This window comes from Artibeus jamaicensis, unplaced genomic scaffold, assembly GCF_021234435.1.
Source record: "Artibeus jamaicensis isolate MK-2021 breed Jamaican fruit bat unplaced genomic scaffold, CSHL_Jam_final contig_3174, whole genome shotgun sequence".
NCBI classification, from domain to species: Eukaryota; Metazoa; Chordata; class Mammalia; order Chiroptera; family Phyllostomidae; genus Artibeus; species Artibeus jamaicensis.
This window is the reverse complement of record NW_026521738.1, coordinates 3,455,956-3,477,612: the sequence shown is the minus strand read 5'-3', so window position 1 is coordinate 3,477,612 and position 21,657 is coordinate 3,455,956. Positions and strand designations below refer to the sequence as shown.

The following is a 21,657-nucleotide window of genomic DNA, read 5'->3' as shown; positions in this document are numbered from 1 at the left end:
CAGCATGTTATCAACTCAAATTGAAGTTCAACAAGTACATTCACTTAATTATATCAGAAGCAGCAGATTAGAGAAAGACACCAGAAAGTGATCATGCCACATCAGTACCTCATAGTAAAGAGTACTGACTTTTTTCCTTAAAAAAAGGAGAAAATGAGATGACCCTTATGATACGCTTCTCAAGGGGTAGTCATATAACCTTTATTTAATACAAAACAATGTATATCTATGTCCTGACATGTTAATATTTTAGAAGTTTGGAAAAAGTAAATGCTACCCACATGAGGGTCTACAAATTTGAGCCAACAAAGTACTCCTCCCCCTAACGTTGGTAAGTTTAAATTTCCAAAGGAGAAAACTTTTCTAAGACAGCAGAAAAACATGTCTTGAAAAATGTAAAGGCAAAGAGGTTGAGGAATTTAAGTTAAACAGTGAGTAATTATAGGGCTTAATCAATACATTATTAATTTGCATAAGCTATCCTTTGGATGCTGAAAGGGTTTAAAGGTTATTTGAAATAATTCATATCTCTTATATTAAAAAATACCAATGGCTGATTTTAACCGTTCCAGATTCTTAAGACTTATTTTGATTCTTAATCAAAATAAAACTTGTGGACAAGCACAAATATGACAAAGACAAGAATAACATTCAGTTGCAGCAGTTATGTAAATATTATTCAAAACATGAGATTTTGTGGCCCTGGCTGGTGTAGCTCAGTAGATTGAGCGTGGGCCTGCAAACCACACGATCACAGTTCGATTCCCAGTCAGGGCACATGCCTGGGTTGCAGGCCAGTTCCCAGCAGGGGACGCATGAGAGGCAACCATACATTGATGTTTCTCTCCCTCTCTCCTTCCCCCTTCCCCTCTAAAGATAAATAAATAAAATCTTAAAAAAAAAAAATCCATGAGATTTTGTTTTTAAATGACAAGACTCTTTTCTAATAATAAATTCAAATTCCTGCCTCATTAGAGAACTGCACATAACCCTAAAGCCTCTACAAATTAGGGCTACACAAAAATTCCAATATATTGGTCAAGAATAGCGATAAAGAGTTTGATTCCTGGCTGCAGGATATAGCAAATCCTTCCCCTTTCACTAAAGTTTGTTGATTAAAAAAAAAAAAAAACCCTATTATCTTTTCTATAAGATGAATCATTACACAGCAGTCCCAATTTCAAACCTACTTGAGAGCACAGACCTACTTGGGAAAATGGCTCAATTTCATATTTGTTCTTGTGTGCTATTTTTAAAAAATTATAGTGCTTTTTTCATAGAATTCATTTAGCAAAAGTTAGTATCTAGTTTTCTGGCTAATATGGTTTTGTAAAAGCCTCAATGTTTATCCAGTGAGCTTGAAATGTCAGTTTGAAATTTCAAATAAATGAAAAATTATTAACTCTAGAGTGAAACAACCAGTCCCTCAAAAAAAGAAAAGAAAAGAATCATATTCTGAGAAATGGCACAAAAAAGGATTCCAGGAAGGCATTCAGGATACAGGCATTAATTTCCCACCCCTACCCCCATAATACCAGTTTCAAAATCTTTAGAAAAGGCATACAATAAAAGCTGGGCATGAGAATAAATGTTAACACTATACCATACACTTGATAAGAAACTTTAGACTGAGACTTAACAACAATGAAGATTAGTATTTATTTCAGAGGGCCACTGAAAACTTCCTAACATTATTATTGAACTGGTGAAAATTTTATCTTGTATCCTTACTGGCAGCCTTAATCATATGAATAATGTTTATACAAAGGGGGAAAAGGGAGATGAGAACAGGTAAGATGTAGAATTTTTATTCAATTATTAATATACCCATGTGAAATTTCCTTTAAGTAAAAAAACAGATTTAAATACTTTAATTATAAACAAAGGATCACACTCATTATGAATTAGTACCCACAAGTACTTAAAAAAATCAGTATTGGATCGGTTTACTCCAATAAACAGATGTGAAATATCTGGGCTAAACCCCACATCTTTTTCTCTAACATCACAAAAGCCAGAAAAAAGTACAAAGTGGGAATTAAAGTTCTAGTGCTAGAATTTCTTTAATTAATTTAAGATTAGACAATTACCTCTGAATTCATTAAGAAATATATTTGATTTTAAAAGGTAACTCAAAATAACAGAGGAGAAAAAAATGACCCAAATACAGATGATACCTATACTTGCATACCTGAAGGAAATTCTGTCAGATGAAATATGTAAAGTAGATTTTTCAAAGAGCCTACTTATTCACCAGCCAGAGTTACTGTGGCCAAACTGTAGGTCTATCTTTAATACTACCTATGGCATCGTTATTTATTAAGCTCTTTGTGGGCTTTTATATCAAACACTGCTGTTGGTATTCTCAGGCATATGAATATAATTGGTATGATAACGTACAACTTAAAGAAGTATGTACTGACACATACTTTAAACCTATTGCTTCAAGTTACCAATATATTTAAACATATACATAACCATCTTTATCATTTAAAAGCCTCATTTCATAAAAATTAATTATTGAGAAGAAAAATTGGTAAGGCATCCTGTTTTCCAGGCATCTTAAAATTAGTGCAGCAATAACTCTCCATATTTTAAGCACTTTCAAAATGCTCATTCATACTTACAAGCTCTTAGTACACTGATTCTAACAAATAGGGATAAATTACTTAGTATATAAAGAAGGAAAAAGAAGTCTTAATCAGTAAATTCCAGTGAAGAGTAGTAAAAGAGAAATTATTCATTGGTGGGGCAAAGGTGGTGATAAGGATGGATTCACCAGGATGAGAAAGTGACTAAGAAGACAATGTGGTCAAAACAAAGTTGTGAATCACTAGTTTGTGTAGACTCTGAAGAAAGAGCTTTCATCCTCTGAAAATATAAAGCAGCGTACACATTACTTTGTTTTACAAATACCCCTTTCCCACCCGAGTTGCTTTAACAAAATATGAAAATATACAGAGAACAGTATTTTTTTGGTGTCAATAAAATTCTAAAAGATTATGCAAAAGTTAAAAATTTTACAATTATGTGTATGTAACTACTTTGAAATAGAACAAATCTAACAAGAATACAGTACTGATTAGAGTTGAGTTGTTCAAGAATCTTAAAACACGTTGTAAAGTCATATTTATGTATTTAATTCAAACTGTGTTTATACAGTTTCTAAAAAACAGTAAATTTTGAGAGACAAAAACAAACAGAAGAACCACCCTTTAGTCAAAACCAAAGAAAAAACCCACAACACACGAACATGTAAAATATGAAATTTTTGCTACATGTGAACAATTACTACAAAACACAAACATGAAATGCACTAATTAACTAAATACTGCACAAATATGTTAGCAAACTTACCTTTCTTTTCCTACTTCTTGGTCTTTCTCAGCTTGAGCCTGTAAACACAATTCCACATTTTATCAGAGGCTATTCTCCTGGACTTTAAATATTTAACCCATCAATGCAATGATTTTAGCTCTTAAAAAATTTAAGCTAAAAAAAATACAAACTACACCTTAAAAATATATTGAAAGTTAGTTTTCAATGTCCATGTAACTATCAGGTTCTAGGATTTCTTTCTCATTAGGTAAAGTTAGGTTACAGAGAATAACTGACACACAGCAACTAATGAGAAAAGTTACATTTCCTTAGTGTTGACACAAATAAAAAGCGAATTTCTAATTTTAAAAGCATGGAAATGCCATCTTTTGCTAAGAATAAAAATATTCAACCTCAAATATCAACACCTTCATTGTGCAATTACTACTAAAAAAACTTTAAGGGAAACTAGTTGACTTAAAAAGCTTTCTCTCAAAACATCTAGAAGTACACAAAATTTAAGAATAATCCTTTTTTACTTCTGCCAAGATGGAGGCATAGGTGGAAACACTGCTCCTTCTCGCACAACCAAGTTTAAAGACAACAAAGTTTTAGTAACAAAAAACACAGCCAAAACACAGAAAATTGAACTATATGGAAGTGCAACAACAAAAAACCCTTCGGTCAGACCTGTAAGAGGGGCTGAACCAGCAGCAGAGCAGGGTCAGGCAGAAAAGATCCCCGACCGTGGGTGGATCCTAGGTGTGGGGTAGCAACAGGCTGACCCAGTGAGGGCACAAGGCAGCAGGCTGACCACAGTCACACATTCGAGTGCAGATAAACCAGCGAAGGGGCAAGCAGTGAGATGGACCACGCAGGCCCAAGTGGCGGGAAGCAGCAGAGGGGACCGCCATTGCCCCTCTTTGACCCCACCCCCACATACAGCGTCACAACCCAGTGACCTGGGTAGCCCTGCCCTGGTAAACACCTAAGGCTCCGCTCCTCATGAGTAACAACTGCGAACAGACCAAAACATTATGGCTCAAGAAAAACTCAAAGTCCCAGAGCCCATAACTCTAAGCAACCAAGAAATAGCCAACCTATCAGATGCACAGTTCAAAACACTGGTGATCAGGATGCTCACAGAACTGGTTGATTTTAGTCACAAATTAGAGGAACATATGAAGGCTAAACTAATCGAAATAAAGGGAAATGCACAGGAAACCAATAGTGATGGAAAGGAAACTGGGACTCAAATCAATGGAGTGAACCAGAAATAAAAAAAAAAATGACCAAACAGAAAAATATGAAGAAAGAAGAATTAAAAAAAAAAAAAATGAGGGGAGGCTTAGGAACTTCCAGAACATCTTTAAATGTTCCAACATCTGAATCATAGGGGTACCAAAAGGGGAAGAGAAAGAGCAAGTGGAAAACTTAATTGAACAATAAAGGAGAACTTCCCCAATCTGACCAAAAAAAAAAAAAGGACTTCCAGGAAATCCAGGAAGCTCAAAGAGTCCCAAAGAAGTTGGACCCAAGAAGGAACACACCAAGGCATATCATCATTACATAGCCAAGATTAAAATGAAGGAGAGAATTGTAGAAGCAGCAAGAGGTAAGGGAACAGGCACCTACAAAGGAGTTCCCATCAGACTGTCAGCAGATTTCTCAAAAGAGACCTTACAGGCAAGAAGGGGCTGGAAAGAAGTATTCCAAGTCATGAAATCCAAAGACCTACATCCAAGACTGCTCTACGCAGCAAAGTTTTCATTTAGAATGGCAGGGCAGAGAAAGTGCTTCTCAGATAAGGTCAAATTCAAGGAGTTCATCATCCCCAAGCCCTTATTATATGAAATGTTAAAGGGACTTACCTAAGAAAAAGAAGATAAAAAATATGAACAGTGAAAGAACAGCAAACTCACAGTTATTAACAACCACACCTAAAACAAAAGCAAACTAAGAGGACAGCTAGATCAGGAGCAGAACCATAGAAATGAAGATCACATGAAGGGTTAGCAACAGGGGAGTGGGAGGAGGAGAAGGGGGAAAAAGATACAGAAAATAAGTAGCATAGATGGTAGGGAGAAAATAGGAGGGGAGGGCAAAAATAGTATGGGAAATGTAGAAGCTAAAGAACTTGAGACACATGGACATAAACTAAAGGCCGGGAATGGTGGGGGAGGGGGTGTGCAGGGTGGAGGGGAATGAAGGGGGGAAATAGAACAACTGTAATGGCATAATCAATAAAATATATTTTAAAAAAAGAATAATTCTTTTAAACACATGTTTGAACCACTAAGAGAGCAATGTTTTGGGCCCAAAATGGAAGCAGAAATTAAAATTCAGCTTTTATGTATCAAACACGAGTACAGGCTTAAGTGCCTGTGTTCCAAAGAACACATCAGAAAGCAAAAACATATGCCTTTTACAGCTTACACATGCTAGCTCTGTTTTCTGTAGTTGTGTACTCTGAATTGAGAATTGTATTTCTTTATATTTTGTCAAATTAAAAACTGAGAATTGTACTTTAAAAAAATTGTGCCCAGAGAGGATTCCTGGTGTGGGCGTTGGGAGTATCAGAGCGAAGGCCTCCTTTACTGGAGTATCTGGTGGGGTATGGAGTCTACAGCATAATGATTTATAACTAAAATTAAAGATGGCAGTTGATAAACCCCATGCACACAGTGTTTCCAAGCAGTTTCCCACTCATGGGAAAACAGTCTAGGGGAGAGGGGGGCTGTACATGATAGTAGAAGAAATTTGTACCAGATACCTTTATTAGCTAGCTTACTTCTTCATAAATGAGTAAAAGAAAAAAATGCACAAAAATGAACGAGATAAGCTGAAAGTATTGCAGAGAACTGAAGAGTTGAAAACATCACTAAAGAATTTTTCTAAAGAAAAATTCAACAGAATATAGCATCCATAGAATTGGTATAGGTGTTATTTCCAGAAAAATAGAACATTAAAATTGAAGAAAAGAAATAATTATAGAAATGAGGAAAACTTTCCTCAGGTGCATTAACACACTAATCTTTAGATTTTATAAATTTCTTGAGTACACATTCTAAGCAGGTAATCCTCCTTGAAGATTCTTCAATCACCAAATGTCCTTAAGGCCTTTGCTCTTCTAAAAACACCTCACCTCCTTGATATATTCATAGAGCTATTCCTCTCTTACTTCCTTCCAAACTCTCAAATAATTCTACTCGAGTCTATGCCTGATATACATATCCCCATCCATCACTCTCCAAAGCACTTTTTACCACATGACATTATATGTATTGATCTAGTTATAGTTCATCTCCTCCACTAAGAAAGCTCCTTGAGGATTAGGACATTGATTGATCTGTTCATCAATGTACTCCAAAATCTAAAACAGGGCTGACACAGGAAAAGAATTAGGTAAGTATTTGTTTAATGAATAAATTCTAAAAGCTTTATGAAAGAAAAAAAGTAGAATACATAAAGGTATGACTGGAATCAGGCTTCTCAACAATACTGGTTAGGAAAAAAAAAATCTGAGCACAGAATTCTCCACCTAGATTAATAATCAGTGAAATACATAAAGACAAAATAAAGTCATTTTCAAATATGCACAAATTCATATTTGAAAGTTTACTGCCCACACACACTTTCTGGGGAAAATTTTTTGACAATGTACTCTAGCAAACGGAAAAGTAATCCAAGAGTGTGGGAGATAGAGAACCCAAGAAATAACAAAAATAACTCAAGAAAGTCAAAGATGTATGGCTGCTTTACAAAGAAAATGACAATACATTTAGAACAAGGAGTCAGAAGAATAGCTCTAAGAAGAGAATAGATTCTATTTAACAATTAGTAAGTTACAAGACCTGAATAACATGAAGACAGTCTTTTTTTTTTTAAGAAAAATAAAAAAATCCTAAACTGTTTTAGAAAAGCCATAATCTAAATACTGTAGAAAGCAAAAACAGCATCATTTGGAGAAATGATTGGGAACATACAAAAGTCACCTCTAAGTGTATAAATTATATAATTTCCTTCTTTATAGAACCACTCTCATTACTACTGAATTCTGCAGCTAATACTTTCACAATAAGCCAAATGGGATCTCCAATTTAATTAAGTTGTAAGAATAAGATTCTGAGTGAGCGTGAGGAAGTAAAGTATTAATTCAGGCAGAGGTTTTCTGCAATTTTCACTTGTTTCATTTTAACTCTTAAGGGCCATACTTTTGGAAGAAAAATTTCTGTATAGTCAGTGTTTATTTTAATTCTGAACTTAGCTGAACAAAGCAAAACCTTAAAAACAGATCAAAAACAATATTTTAAAAATACAATGTTCTTTTTAAAAAAAGGACTAAAAATTTCTACAATTTTCCCTAAAATTACCAGTTTACACAACTCCCTCAAGTTGTGTCTGCATCAGTATCAGCATACATCACAATGCATTTACTTCCAGGTGCTCTATTTAATTTGGTTTTAAAGTGAATTTTCATTTTCTTAAGCTACTAGCACAAGATTTTTGGCAGATTAACAACTGAAAAACATAAAGTCACCAAATTTAAGCCCTACTATTTACCTACTGCTACTGAGATACAATGAAGTTATTAGAAAGAGAAAACATGAGTTTGAATCCCATTCTTTCAAAAATGGACTATCCATAGTTTCCTACATGCATTATTAGTATATAAGCAAAGAACCTATAAAATCTTATCTCTTATACAAGAAGAGTTTATAATAAATATAATTTAAACAAATAAAAATAAAGAATAAACAAACATTACCAGGACAGTGCCAAAATGAATTCCAAGTAGTCTCTGCATTTGGAAATAACCATATTACACATACGGAATCACTCCATACACATGTCCAAAATAAGGTTTATGCTACATTTTTCAAAATTACCTCAATTTAGTCTCAAATTTATGCTGTTCCATAAATATAAAGGTTGGAACAGTGATTACAAAACAAATTTTTAAATGAAGGAATCTAAACTCTGAATCAGTTTGATCACTGTACAAAAATAATTTTTGAAATTACCTTCAGTGTATATCATCTAACTTTGAAAGACTGACCTTTTTGCTTACTTCATTTTCTAATAGCACAAAAATTGATACAAAGAACTCTTACCTCCAATGAGTCTACCTTTGGAGATAATGTGCAGGTCAATACATGGTCACCAATGTTCTGCGGATTTTGTTTTAGAAAGCTGTACATTGACTGAGCAGATTCAGGACTATCTAACTGAAGAATTGCCTTTGGAGAAGATAAAAAAAAGTATGAATAGCTCCTAAAAAATCAGAAATAGAATTATCCTATGATCCAGCAATTCCACTACTTAATATGTACCCAAAAGGACTGAAAGCAGGGAATTGCACAGATATTTGTACATCCACATTCCTACCAGCATTATTCACAAAAGCCAAAAGTTAATAGTAACTCAAGTGTCCATCTACAGAGCATGGTATATGCATACAATGGAATATTATTTAGCCTTAAAAAGGAAATTCTGATATATGCTACAACACATGGTAGAAGACAATTACTAAGTGAAATAAGCCAGTCACAAAAGAACAAATACTGTATGATTCCACTTATAGGAGGTACCAAGAGTAGTCAAATTCCGAGAGACAGAAAGTAGAATGGCAGAATGGTGGTTGCCAGGGCCTAGGAAGAGGGAGAATGGGGAGTTACTGTTTAATGGACAAAGTTTTTCAGTTTTGGAAGATGAAGAAGTTCTGAAGATAGAGAACTATGACTGCAAAACAATGTGAGTATACAATGCCACTGAACTGAAACTTAAATATAGATAAATGGTAAACTTTGTTATATATATTTTACAATAAAAACTGTCATCTCCCTTCCAACCTATACCACTATTTCTAAAGTTCCAAACATGTTCTATGCATCAGTTAGAAGCATGTCAAAGAAATTAATAATTAGTTGTTGGTCAGTTAGGTACTTTTTATAAAAGTAAATATCTCCAACATTCATACCAAATCCTACCTTTCTAGGTAATATAAGGTTGATCGAAATCTACTTTTAATGGATATATATAAAATTAAGTATTAAACACAGAGGACATCGCTAATGTAAAGAAGTTAATAATTTCTTCTAAGGAAAGAAGGCAAAACATAGAATTAAGGAATGATCATTTTATACTTCTTTCCATATATCTAACAAAGAGATCTAACTCCCCATGTGTTTTATGGTTGGAAGGGACTTTAGAAAATAAGTGGTAAAGTCTTTTCATATTACAAATGAGAACTAAAAGTGTAAACCAACTTAGCCAGGGTACAAATGTAGTTAAAGCCGGATAAACTCACATTAAAACTTACCCCCACAAGATAATGCTCTTTGTAATATATCACCTTTCTCTTCTGTGCAAGTTTTATTTCCCCCTGAAACTAGAAGTTTTCAGGAGAGAGAAAGATCATCTCTTCCTTGTCATAGCCCAAAGAAAATACACTGGTCTAGTTCAGAAGCTAAATTAAAAGCTGCAGACCATAAGAATATAGGGTCCACTTTTATATTCTCCATGAACATAGAGCAAAAATAGAAGGGACCTTGTTACCTTGTTTTTATTACTCAAGTATAGATGGTGATCCACATTCCCAAACTGAAGTCCAATACAAAGTACACACTGAAGTCCATCTTCTGGTAAGTTATCAAGATGTATGAATCGACTATGTATTTTATCTGTATTTGCCTGTAGTTTTTTTTTTTAAGAGACAGCATATGAAAAACACAAACATACACAGCTTAAGTATCAAATGTACAACATAGATTAACAGTAATTTAATTTTTGGGGGGGTCAAGTGATATCTTCTCCCAAGACTAAAAAAAATTACTATATGGGTGAAGATAACAAGTTTTAGATTTGAGGTATCAATGAATCAATACATTAAACAGGAAGTATAAGTATCAACATAATATTTTCCCCAAACATTCTCAGACAGGTACTAACCTATTTGGCTCTTAATATGGCTCCAATATCTATAAAATATCTCTTATCAGGGATTACCATCACCCTTGATTTCTTTTTTTTTTACCAAGAGAAGACCCATCTGACATCTCTATCACCTCAATATTTTAAAATCAATACTAAGATTTCCTTTAATTTCTAGCAGGTGAACACATAAACAACCAATGTTCCTATCGATTAAACGAGAGTAGAAAAGCACTTAATGCAAAACTCACCTCTGGATCCTTTTCTTTAATCAAGGCTATAAATACAGCTTCCTAGAAAACCAAAATGGAACAAGGTTGAAGGTGTCAGCTCTTCTTCATTCATATACTTAATTAGTCATGTTTTATAATAAAATAATTTTTATGAATAATTAGTAAGCACTGTTTCATAAAATGAAGAGTCAGCAAAAGTTCTGTTCCTTCCACAATATTCCCTTCTTCCTAAACAAGTTATAAGTTATACAAGTTCTCCCCTACCAATATGCCTTAATTTACTCTACTCCCCTAAATACATTAAAGATTAATATGGTGGTAAAATTTAGGGGAGGGCACTCAAATTCACATACGAGATTTAATTTAGCAGATAGTAAGAAAATTCAAATTATAAAACAAAAAGTTAACTAAGCAAAGTAGGGAATGAGGAAAAACAAAGATGTAGGATAGTAAAAAACAACAAATGGTACAAGTGTACAGCATTTTGGTTTAGCTACTGAATTAGTGTATAGCTATTGAATTATAAAGGCCAAAAGTGGCATGAGACAAGAATGTCAAAGCTAATAGAAGGCTTATATATACAAGAAACAAACTTTATCTTCTGAGCCTACAATTCTTAAACCTTTTTTCTCTTCAATACTACTGACATGAATAAAACAATCTCAGCAATTGCATCACACTGATTCTCAATAGAAGGCTTTAGAGATTCTAATATCCGCCTCATGCTTTTTAGCAGTTTGTATGTCATACAAAAACAATGAAGCATTTCTAAATCAGTTAAATTTGAACAGATTTGAATTTTATGTCAGCCTCATGACTTTCTGGAAAAAGATGTTCAGGGAGACAAAAATGATGGTAGAGGATAAAAAGAACTACTTTAATAGGAGGTTTTAAGAGGTGAAACAAGGGTGAATGGGGAACACATTTCAGAAATATTTAGGATTTAAAACAAAAGATCTAGTGGCAAACTGGGAGAAATGAGAAAAAAAATTAAAGATAACCTGTGGGACTCTGGTTTGTATGACATAATGGCAGAGAGAAAGAGTACAAAGAGTAGAAATAGTACTCTACAGATGATAGTTAACTTTTATTCCAACTGAACATACATAAGGGATAGAGTTCCCTCAAATAAAAGTAACTCTAAAACAGTGGGATGGCAGACCATGAAAGGACAGAAAGAAGCTTTCTCAGTGTCTGAGAAAAAAACGTTAAAAAGAAAAAAACCCCTAAAAACCAACAGACTAAATCTAATTAAAAATTAATTAAAACAGTGGTATTATTTACCTCATCTTTTACACTCATGTTTTCAGGAGCCATACTTATTGAGAGTTGATTTCCATCCACTGATATTGGGAAGCAGGTATAAAATTTTATCATAGAATCAGCAGATTTCCTATTTATTTCTAAAATTGCCTTTTAAAACAGAAATTACAAAAATGAGAAGTCTTTTAACTTTTTTCTTGAAAAAAATGTAATAGGAATCAAAGAAAGTGAATAACAATAAATACTTTTAAGATAAAATATGTATTCCTCAGAAACACAAGGCCAATAAACTCAGAATATTACAACCATAAGCAAAATTAATGCATGAATGAACTCATAAGGCAACACTAAATAAAAAAGAGAGGACATTCTAGTAACTGACATTAAGAAAAATTTTGCTTATCACTGTATCCTTAGTACCTACAGCAGTGTCTGGCACTTAGCAGATATTTAATTAAAATCTGTTAATACATTTAATAATCAATAAAATAGAAAAATATGAGAAATGACAGAACCAAAGAAATGTGTAATGATTGCCAAGTTATTTGTAGTTTTGTTTTCATAGGTATACAACTATAGCTTCATTCATTTTGGATTTAATTTTCATACCTTGGGTAAGCAAAGATGTTAGTTAATGAGGTGAAAAATCTCTATATAATATTTGTTTGTAATTGTAACTTTTAAAAAACAAATTGTCTTTATGCCATTTGCCTGTTTATCAAAATTTTAAATACAAGGTCCAGCAGAAGTGATGCCTACTTAAGTGCGGTTAGCAGGGCAATAATATGGATGTAATAATTTATAGTTTTAATTTGAACATTTCACCTAAAAGGTTATAAGGTGTGCTTGAGTGTGATATTGTTATATATTAGATTATACGCTTATGATTTTGTAATAAAAAGGCATTATTTGCAGATCCTGTATTTTATAGCATAATGCAGACATGAATCCTTTCCCATTTTACATGCATATTTATTTCCATTTTGCTTTTATTATGTTAATTTTACAAATATTTAAATGTTTATATAATTCTCTCTAATACTTTCCCAAATATCTAGGAAAGAATTAAGTCTCAAAAGAGTTAAAAATCCTGCTCAACTCTAATATAAAGAAAGTATGACTCTGAATTACTTGCTCTGAGATTCCACAATTTTCTCCTCTTTCAATGTATTGTCATAGAAAAATTTTTAATTAAAAAATGCATTCCTTTTTATTCTTTATCTCTAAACACTGCAAACAATCTTTTTTAACAGCTTTACTGAAATATAATATACATATCTAAAGTTCACCTGTTTAAATATACAATTCAATGGTTTTTAGTATATTTACAAGGTTGTGCAACCACACAAATAATCTACTTTTAATATGAAGTGGCATATAACTCATCTGTACTAACCCTCCTGTTTTCTCAAGCACACTGGCTCAGGTTCCCATCAAACATATATCCTTCACTATTCTCAAGGATCGTTAATGATCACCAACTCTTTTCTATTGTAGAAACACCAATCTCATGGTGTCATTTCCACTATTTAAACACTCCTGAAGTCTATCTTACCTTCTATAAAATATTTCATTAGTTCATTATTAACAATGTTTTTATGTTAAAATTATAAATGCAGTATATACTTATCAAAGAACACCTAAAATATACAAATAAACCCAGGTTGTTCTAAGTACTGATAACATCATTATTCCGAGTAACCATATTCCCATTTGAGTATCACTGGTAAAATAGCAGAAAGAAGAACAAAAAAGTGCTCTACAAAATTTTATGAATCATTTAAAAACCTGTATTAACCTAAAAAATGTAAAAATTTCTATTAAACTAAAAATCTGAGCAAACGCATTATTACCATGTGACACATTAGTAAGCCATTTCTTCCCATCATTAAAACTATGTCTCATCAGAATAATTCAAAATAGGATATATGTTTTATATTTTTAAAATTCCTTAGCTTAAAACAGCTTAATTATTTTGAGGTACTGATTTTAAACCTTTATTTTGTGAACTTAAAATTATTCAAAGTGTACTTGCAGACAAGAATAGCTTATTATCAATTCTTACCTTTTTATGAGATGACAAAATCAGAATATCGTTCGTATCACCAAATGGTTTTACTAGGTTATGAACTTCTTCTATAGAATATCCTTTATCTGGCAAATTGGAAATAAGTACCACGCACATTTCCTCTGTTTCCTTCAAAACAAATTTAAGAATTAACATTAAAATTTCTTTAACTGCTTTTATATTTACCCAAGCTTACATACACTACAGACCATGTTAATATTTAAATTGCATTTAATACTAAAATTGATCAATTCAGAATGCTAGTCTGAACCTCAAACTAAAAACAAGACAAAATGCAAATGTCCTCTCTTCAAGTACATGGAGGAATGTCAGCCATACTGACTGCCATCAAGTCAAGGCCTTTAATTCTCTTTTGTTCAGTGATTTAAAAACACAAGTTTGCCTGTCTATGACTACAGCTTCTTACTTTCAGTTACTCTTGCCATTTCTGTGTGTCTTGTGATGCCAACACCCACAATCTCCGAAAAAGTACATATCCTTTTATCTTACTGAATAAAATAACCACTTTTAGGCAATATAAAAAAAACTTACCTAGTCTCTTAATATCCTTACTTTGTAACCCAACCCCCCACTACCAAGTAAATACTTTCTTTTCTACATTCTCTTTTCTCAGATCTACTCTATTCTTCAAGATGACTTGTCAATTCCATTTTTTTCCTTAAGTGGATATTGGGGCTATCCTCAAAGGTATACAATAGAAATTTTGGCAACTTTTGACTTTTCTTCTGGAAAAATAAAAAGGTAGGAAGTTGTAATTGTCATAAACCAATTGAGAATGATTTTACCAGTATAACAACTATATTCATAAATGGTTCCTTCTCAAGTACTTTAAGTGAATTTAAAATACTCTATTAGTACTTCAAAATATTCTTCCTAAAACAAAATAGGAAGACATACTGTTTACTACTTAAATGGATCTACTAGTCAAAAGTAAAATTATGCTTAGCACTTAAAATCTTAACCAATAAAACCTAAATTAATGAGACTTTAATACATTTGCAATGACAGATGTAACCATAGAAAAACCGTAAGTTGAGCTTTACACTCTTCAAATAAAACTGCAAACCCTACTTGCTTCTCTAAAAACACAAAGAACTGATATTCTAAATATTAACACATTTCCCATTTGCCTCTAGGGATTTCACGAAATTCAACTGGTTCTATTTTGATCTAAAATTCAAGAGGTTCTACTCAAAAAATGATTTTGGCCTAATGTTTTGTTCTCAGTGAATAGTAACCCTCACAATCATGTACATTTACTGATATTCTGTTCCTAAGCTTTTGACTTACTCTGCAGCTCAAGGTTTCTGAGTTCAACCCATATTTTGAAAGTCAAAAATAATTGAGATTTTTTCACTATGCCAAATCCTGCATACTTTTTAAGTGGGTTTATAGTAAAAACAAGTTGCATCAAATTCTTCAAGCTTTAGAAAAATAAGTAAAATATAAAAACTGACCTTGTTAACAGTTTCATTTTCTGTGGACACCAAAGCAGCTTCTGAAGGAACAAAATAAGAATTTATACAGATATATGTATTTACCAAGATCTCACAATGTATTAATATAGTAACCACATGAAAATGTACACAACTGACAAAAGAATAGAGAATTTAAGAAAGAGCCACAAAAGTAACAATGGCTTTTAAATATTTAGTTTTACTTGAAGAACACAATTTCAGAGTAATCAAGAGATGGGGTAAAGATCTGAATCATAAGAGTCTTAATTTCACCTAGGTATGACCCTGATATTTAAATATATACATATATACATGACACACAAAACTTTATTTTTCTTAAAATTTTATTTTTCTATCTTTGACACAAGAGAACGAAATAAAATTTCTATTGGCCTACCTGAAATAGCTTCTTTTGCATTGTTTTCAGTGGCTTTGACTTCCATACTGGTCTTTATTTCAGAGTTTTCTGCAAGAAATAGTCTGCTTTAGTAGTCTAAAAAACTGCACTAATTTAACTAAACTAACAAATCTAAACAGAAACTTATGCTCATTTATTTTGTCACTTCAACTCTTCTTAGGATAATCTGATTTAAGTCAAAGTAATACAAGTTTCTCTTTGAAAACAATATAATCTATTTAAAGATATTTAAGCAATAATTTCAAAATATCCTTGAATGAACACCAAGAGGATCTTAAGGAAAAAAGCATTAAATGACAGTATTTCAAGGTTACCTGCTACAGTCACAGGTTTAATGGCATCTTTGTTTTTGACATTGCCAGATTTTTTGACTTCTAGAGACTTCTTTCCACTGGATTTTGCTGTTGAAAGAACAATTGAACCATTATTCTAAGGGCCTGTTTGGTCCTTTACTATGTTTCATATTAACATATTAGTAAATGAGTAGTTCGAATTTATTATAGAAAAAAGCAATTCTTTTCTTTATATTTATGTCCATTTATTTTCAATATCTGTTTAAACAAATTTAAACTGAGATACATTTTTATTGATGGCCATGAATGAGCCACAAATTTAACCCTTATGACTGAGCATATTATAATTACACACACACAAAAACCACATTTTATAATTGCTACAAAGGTTCTTTAAAATTACATTACTCTATTATAAAAATACTAATAGTAATCCTAAACAGATCATGTTAAACATGTTATATTTATTTAAAACAGTGTTCCAGTTCTTTATATATAGAAAATATAACATGGAAAGAAAAATCTTTACAGTAACAAACATCAGAACTGTACAGCTAGAGAAGGTATATGAAATGACAGCTCTAAAAAATGAGGAAAACAAAGATTAAATAACTTATGGGGGCACAGCTAAGTATAATCATACAGGATGGAGCAAGTAAGTTTACAGTTGTTCAAATGAAAAATAATAACAATACAAGAATAAACTGTTTCTCATGCTTCTGACAGTAAACCTATTTTTGCCCCACCCTGTATACCTGTCAAAAATGTTTCAACACAAAAATACGTTTATGATGGCACATAATGTCAAAGATCAAAGTACCAAAAATTTAATATACTATATATTTAGGTTTTAAATATCAAAGTACCTATTAAACTTTTCAAGACGTTATTAGGTGGTACAAATTATATAAATTTAAAACTTGTTTTTGATTACATTTTATATTCCTTAAGGCAGATAAAGAAAATACTTAATAAAACCTCTTCTTCCCAAAGGTCTTACCTGTTTTCATTGACGCTTTATTACCTTTAGCAGCTACTGTTACCACAGATTTTACAGAACCCACTGATTTCCCTAAATCACAAAAGTTGTAGTCAAAATTGGTTTATTTAGTTAGTATCAACGATCCCCAAAGAACCTCACAAGAAAATAATATAAGAGCTACAGGCTATGTTTTACTTAAAACATAAAATGCTGTAATCTTTGGTGCACAGGCCATTTTTAAAATGTAGCAATGATGATAAAATGTTTTTAGGAAGAAAACTATCGCTGAGGTAAGCATTCATCTTTCAATTTGGGTACATAAAAGTGTCATTCAGGCAAGTTAAATTTCTGAAGGTATGGATCAACTTGAAGCAAAATTAGTAATTGTAAGGATATAAAAATAGTTCTATGTAGCTTTTAATGGTTCCAAAAGCAATTACATTTGAGGCCTCTTGGCCCGTGCTTCCTTGGCTCCAAGTTAACTGAAAAGCCTTAAAGAACACCTACATCATGGTCAGGCCACATAAAGATTACTGAACTCATTCCTAGTGGGCTGTATCTGAACAGGACTACTTTTATTGCTCATACCTTTCCTTTTATATATGTATCTGGTGCTGTTGCTTATTTTCCAAGATGTTGTTGTCTGTAAGACTGTGATCATCAAAGTGTCAATAAAAAGGTCATGATAGAGCCAAAACCATTTCCATTCAGAAAACAGGAAACTTGGCTCTGAAAATTAGGATTTATAACAACTAGCAAGGTAGTATGAGGAAAAAGCCCAGACCAGAAGTTAGTAGGTCCAAGTTGAATTCCAAGTTTAACTAGTCATTAAAATATTTTGTCACACTACAGTAACATAAGCCCTAATGAGCCCTTAAATTATTTCATTCACTTATCTCTGTTACTACCACAAATACCTAAAATTAATTTCCAACAGTTGAAATGTTAGCCAGTGGCTTTAGCACTCATTCACCCAAATCTCCACCAATAATTCACATAAATGTACCATAAAAGTAGTATCAACCTGTTTCCTAAATAAATGCATCTTCAAAATAAGCTTTCTAGCCATCCCTAGCCCCATCAGATATTATATGAATGTTCTGCCTCTGCCACATGTGATATGTGTCAGTTCAAGGCTGCTTCTTTCCCTTTCTAGCATTATAGGGAAGAATTTAACACATTGATCTCTATCTATTTAATTAACTGGCATTTAACAGAAATAGAAGGAAAAATAGGAAGATGATGCTAAGGAAAGAGAAAAAATTAAAATTACTTTAATAACCACAATGACCCTTAAAAACTACAAAGAGAACACAATTTGCAGTAAATCTGTCTGGATTATTTTATAAAAGAAAGTAAATAAAAGAGAAATAAAAGAGAGAGAGGGAAATATCTCTGATATCCATCATGAGAAATAATTGCCCAGTCAAATTATCTTATTTGGACAATTACTGCAAGGACACAGTATTATCTGCTGAATCTCCTTCCTCAAAATTTCTAGATGACTATAAATTTCAAAGACTACTATACATTCAGCATCTGTTATGTTAAATTAAATACAAGACTACTGCTATATACTTAAAGAATTTCAAGTTAACTAATACGTCTAGAATCCTAATAAAAACCATACCTGAAGATTTATTCACTTTGGCTACAGATGTCTTGGCTTGTCCAGTTTTGGCTACAACAATAAAAAAAATGTTATCAATAACAAATTACAAATAACATCATTCAGACTTACAAAAGGAGCTAACCTGGCAATGATTGTGGAAAAAAAAACCACACTGTAAGAAACACCCCTGTACTCATTTTTGTATACTCATGGAACTGTAACTATAGGTAAATGCTTAGATACAAACTTGTTGACACAATAACATTCATTTAAATTTTAACAATTAACATTAAATTGTCTTCCAGAAAGACCATACCAATTAATACTCCCATTACTAGTACATAAGGATAGGGTGTCCCTATTTCTATACAAATACAGTATGTAAGTTATTAATCATTCCAATCTGAGACAGAAACTGTTATGACAATTTTTGTTAATTTAATTATGAGTAAACTTATGTCAATGTTCATGTGTAATTCATCTCTCTTTGACTTGCCTACATTTGCCAATTTATCTTTTGAGTTGTTGGAAGATTTTTTTATTAGAACTCTCTATATTAGGAAAATTAGTCTGTATCACACAAATAACAATTTCTTTTAAAAAGTTATATAAAATACTTATTAAAAATACTTTTATGCAGTCAGATGTCTTCCTGAAAAAAAAAAAAAAGACTTCCTCCTCTGAAATTTCAAACAGAAAAACCCCACGTTTTTCTTTTCAATACTTTAGCAGTTTATGTATAACATTTAATCTTTAATCCACCTGGAGTCTGATATTTTAAGTTCTCTACTTTTATAAAGAGGATAGTTAATTTAATGAACTTTAATGATCTTTTTCTCACTAATTTGGAACATTTCCATAATGGTTTACTGATAGTTCACACTTAGAGAATATTTCTTTTGCCCTACCGGTCTTCTGTTTATCTATTCAACTTTATGAAACTATTCTGAATCTTTAATTTTATAATGTATTTATGTTAGTGCTAGTCCATCCTAATTACTCTTCCTTTGCAGAATCTTCCTGCATATTCTATTTCTATATTTTTTATGTATAAATTATCAGCTTATAATCAACTTCCATGTCTTAAAAAATCTTACCGGTATTTTACTAGGTTCATAATATTTATGTTTCAATATACAAAACAGGCAGATTTTAATAGTGAGGCTTTCTATCCAAAAATGAACTGTTTTCTCATTTTTCTCATTTTATTTTATGCCTCTTAGTAGTAAAGCTTTCTTTTCATAGCTTTTATCTTTTTTATTATTATAAATGAAATATTTTAAATTATACATAAGCAGTTATTTTTTTAAAAATTTTATTTATTTATCTTCAGAGGGGAAGGGAAGGAGAGAGGGGAGAAATATCAATGTATGGTTTCCTCTCGTGGGTCCCCTCTGGGAACTGGCCTGCAACCCAGGCATGTGCCCTGACTGGGAATCGAACCGCAATCCTCTGGTTCACAGGCCAGCTACACCAGCCAGGGCAGCAGTTATTCTTATTATATAATAAAGCAATGGAAATCTATTAATTAAGAGAATTAAGATGGCTAACTGGCTAATTATATTTAACAATATTTCAATATTCTTTTGGATTTTCCATACATATGAGTTTTCCACCATACATACATACATACATACATACATACATTATTTGCAAATACTAATGTTGTATCCTACTTTCCAATTTTTATGCCTCTTGACATGGTACACTGGCTAGCAGCTATCACATTTAGAATATTTATGTAAACTCACAAAAGTGATGAGTATTCCTTGCTTTGTTGCCAACCTTAATGAGAACACTTCCACTGTTTCATTATTATGCATATGCTGGCTTCTGACTTGGTATGTGTATGTTTCTATGTATATGAATAAAAGTACAGATATACAAACACACCATCATATTAAAAAGATGCAAAGAATTTTTTAATGCTAGGAATGAATGTTAAACTATCTCTTACAGCATTTATCTTTCTTTAATACAGTACACTCAATGAACATATCACCTAATTTTGAAACACCCTTATAGTCCTGATATGATCCCCTCTCTTAGGAACAGTGTATTATTCCTTTAATGTGCTCCCAGTCACTACATGCTAATATTTTACTTAAATGTTACCATCAATATATTCATAAGTGAGCCTTGGCTGGTGTGGCTCAGTGGATTGAGTGCCAGCCTGAAAACTAAAGGGTCACAGGTTGGATTCCCAGTCTGGTCACAAGCCTGGGTTGCAGGCCAGGTCCCCAGTAGGGGCGCATGAGAGGCAACCACACACTGATGTTTCTCCCTCTCTTTCTCTTCCTGTCTCTCTAAAAATAAAAATTAATCTAAAAAAAAAAAACCTTCTAGCATAAATTTTCAAAGGCTCTCTATAAAGTGATTTCTCAATTCTGTTACCTAACTGAAGTATCTTCTGCCCCTATATATTTGTTTACACATTCACATTTAAAACTTCAGTCAAAATTTACTACCCTCGAGAGCCCATCCACAGTCACCTTCACTAACTGCCAATAACTTTAGTATACTAAACATTATGAAAAATTATATCCTATGAAATCTAATTTTCCAGTCACCTGAATATTAGTTTTAGTAGCAAAAACCCTTAATCTATTCTGAATCAAGAAACAGAACACACTATACAAATGCCTTTCCAAAAGAGAACATAAAACACAATTTAACATTCTGAATATATATATTTTTAAATTTTATTTAGTTCTTTTTCAAGTACAGTTTTTTGTCTATTTCTCCCATCCCAGCCTCCCCCACCCCTTGCTCCCCACCTCCCTCCCATTTCCACCCCCCTTAGTTCTCGTCCCTGTGTCCTTCCTATTTGTTCCTCCAAATCCCTCCCCCTTTTTCCCCTTAAATTCCCTTCCCTCTCCCCTCTGGTCACTGTCATTCTGAACATATTTTATATCTACTTCATTTTAGCTTTTCTGTCTTGTCCTATACAACCAAGCCGTTTATTCCCACTAGACTCTAAAGTGTATACTTTGGCAATAACTTCTTTGTCTATATGTTTCCAATCCTAAAATGAATAAAATGTAACCTAGTTTATTAAA

General features: G+C 32.4%; 1 protein-coding gene across 1 annotated transcript in view; it reads right to left on the bottom strand.

Moving 5' to 3' along the window:
- The window catches only part of ZNF638 (zinc finger protein 638), an 81,102-nt gene that overhangs the window by 13,820 nt on the left and 45,625 nt on the right, over nucleotides 1-21,657 (bottom strand). The window contains exons 11-21 of the mRNA XM_037127228.2: nucleotides 18,617-18,667; nucleotides 17,005-17,076; nucleotides 16,026-16,112; nucleotides 15,691-15,759; nucleotides 15,294-15,334; nucleotides 13,813-13,944; nucleotides 11,769-11,897; nucleotides 10,503-10,544; nucleotides 9,877-10,011; nucleotides 8,433-8,558; nucleotides 3,358-3,395 (exon numbers count right to left, since the gene is read on the bottom strand). Coding sequence (XP_036983123.2) covers nucleotides 3,358-3,395; nucleotides 8,433-8,558; nucleotides 9,877-10,011; nucleotides 10,503-10,544; nucleotides 11,769-11,897; nucleotides 13,813-13,944; nucleotides 15,294-15,334; nucleotides 15,691-15,759; nucleotides 16,026-16,112; nucleotides 17,005-17,076; nucleotides 18,617-18,667 — 922 coding nt within the window. The remainder of the gene's footprint in view (nucleotides 1-3,357; nucleotides 3,396-8,432; nucleotides 8,559-9,876; nucleotides 10,012-10,502; nucleotides 10,545-11,768; nucleotides 11,898-13,812; nucleotides 13,945-15,293; nucleotides 15,335-15,690; nucleotides 15,760-16,025; nucleotides 16,113-17,004; nucleotides 17,077-18,616; nucleotides 18,668-21,657) is intronic.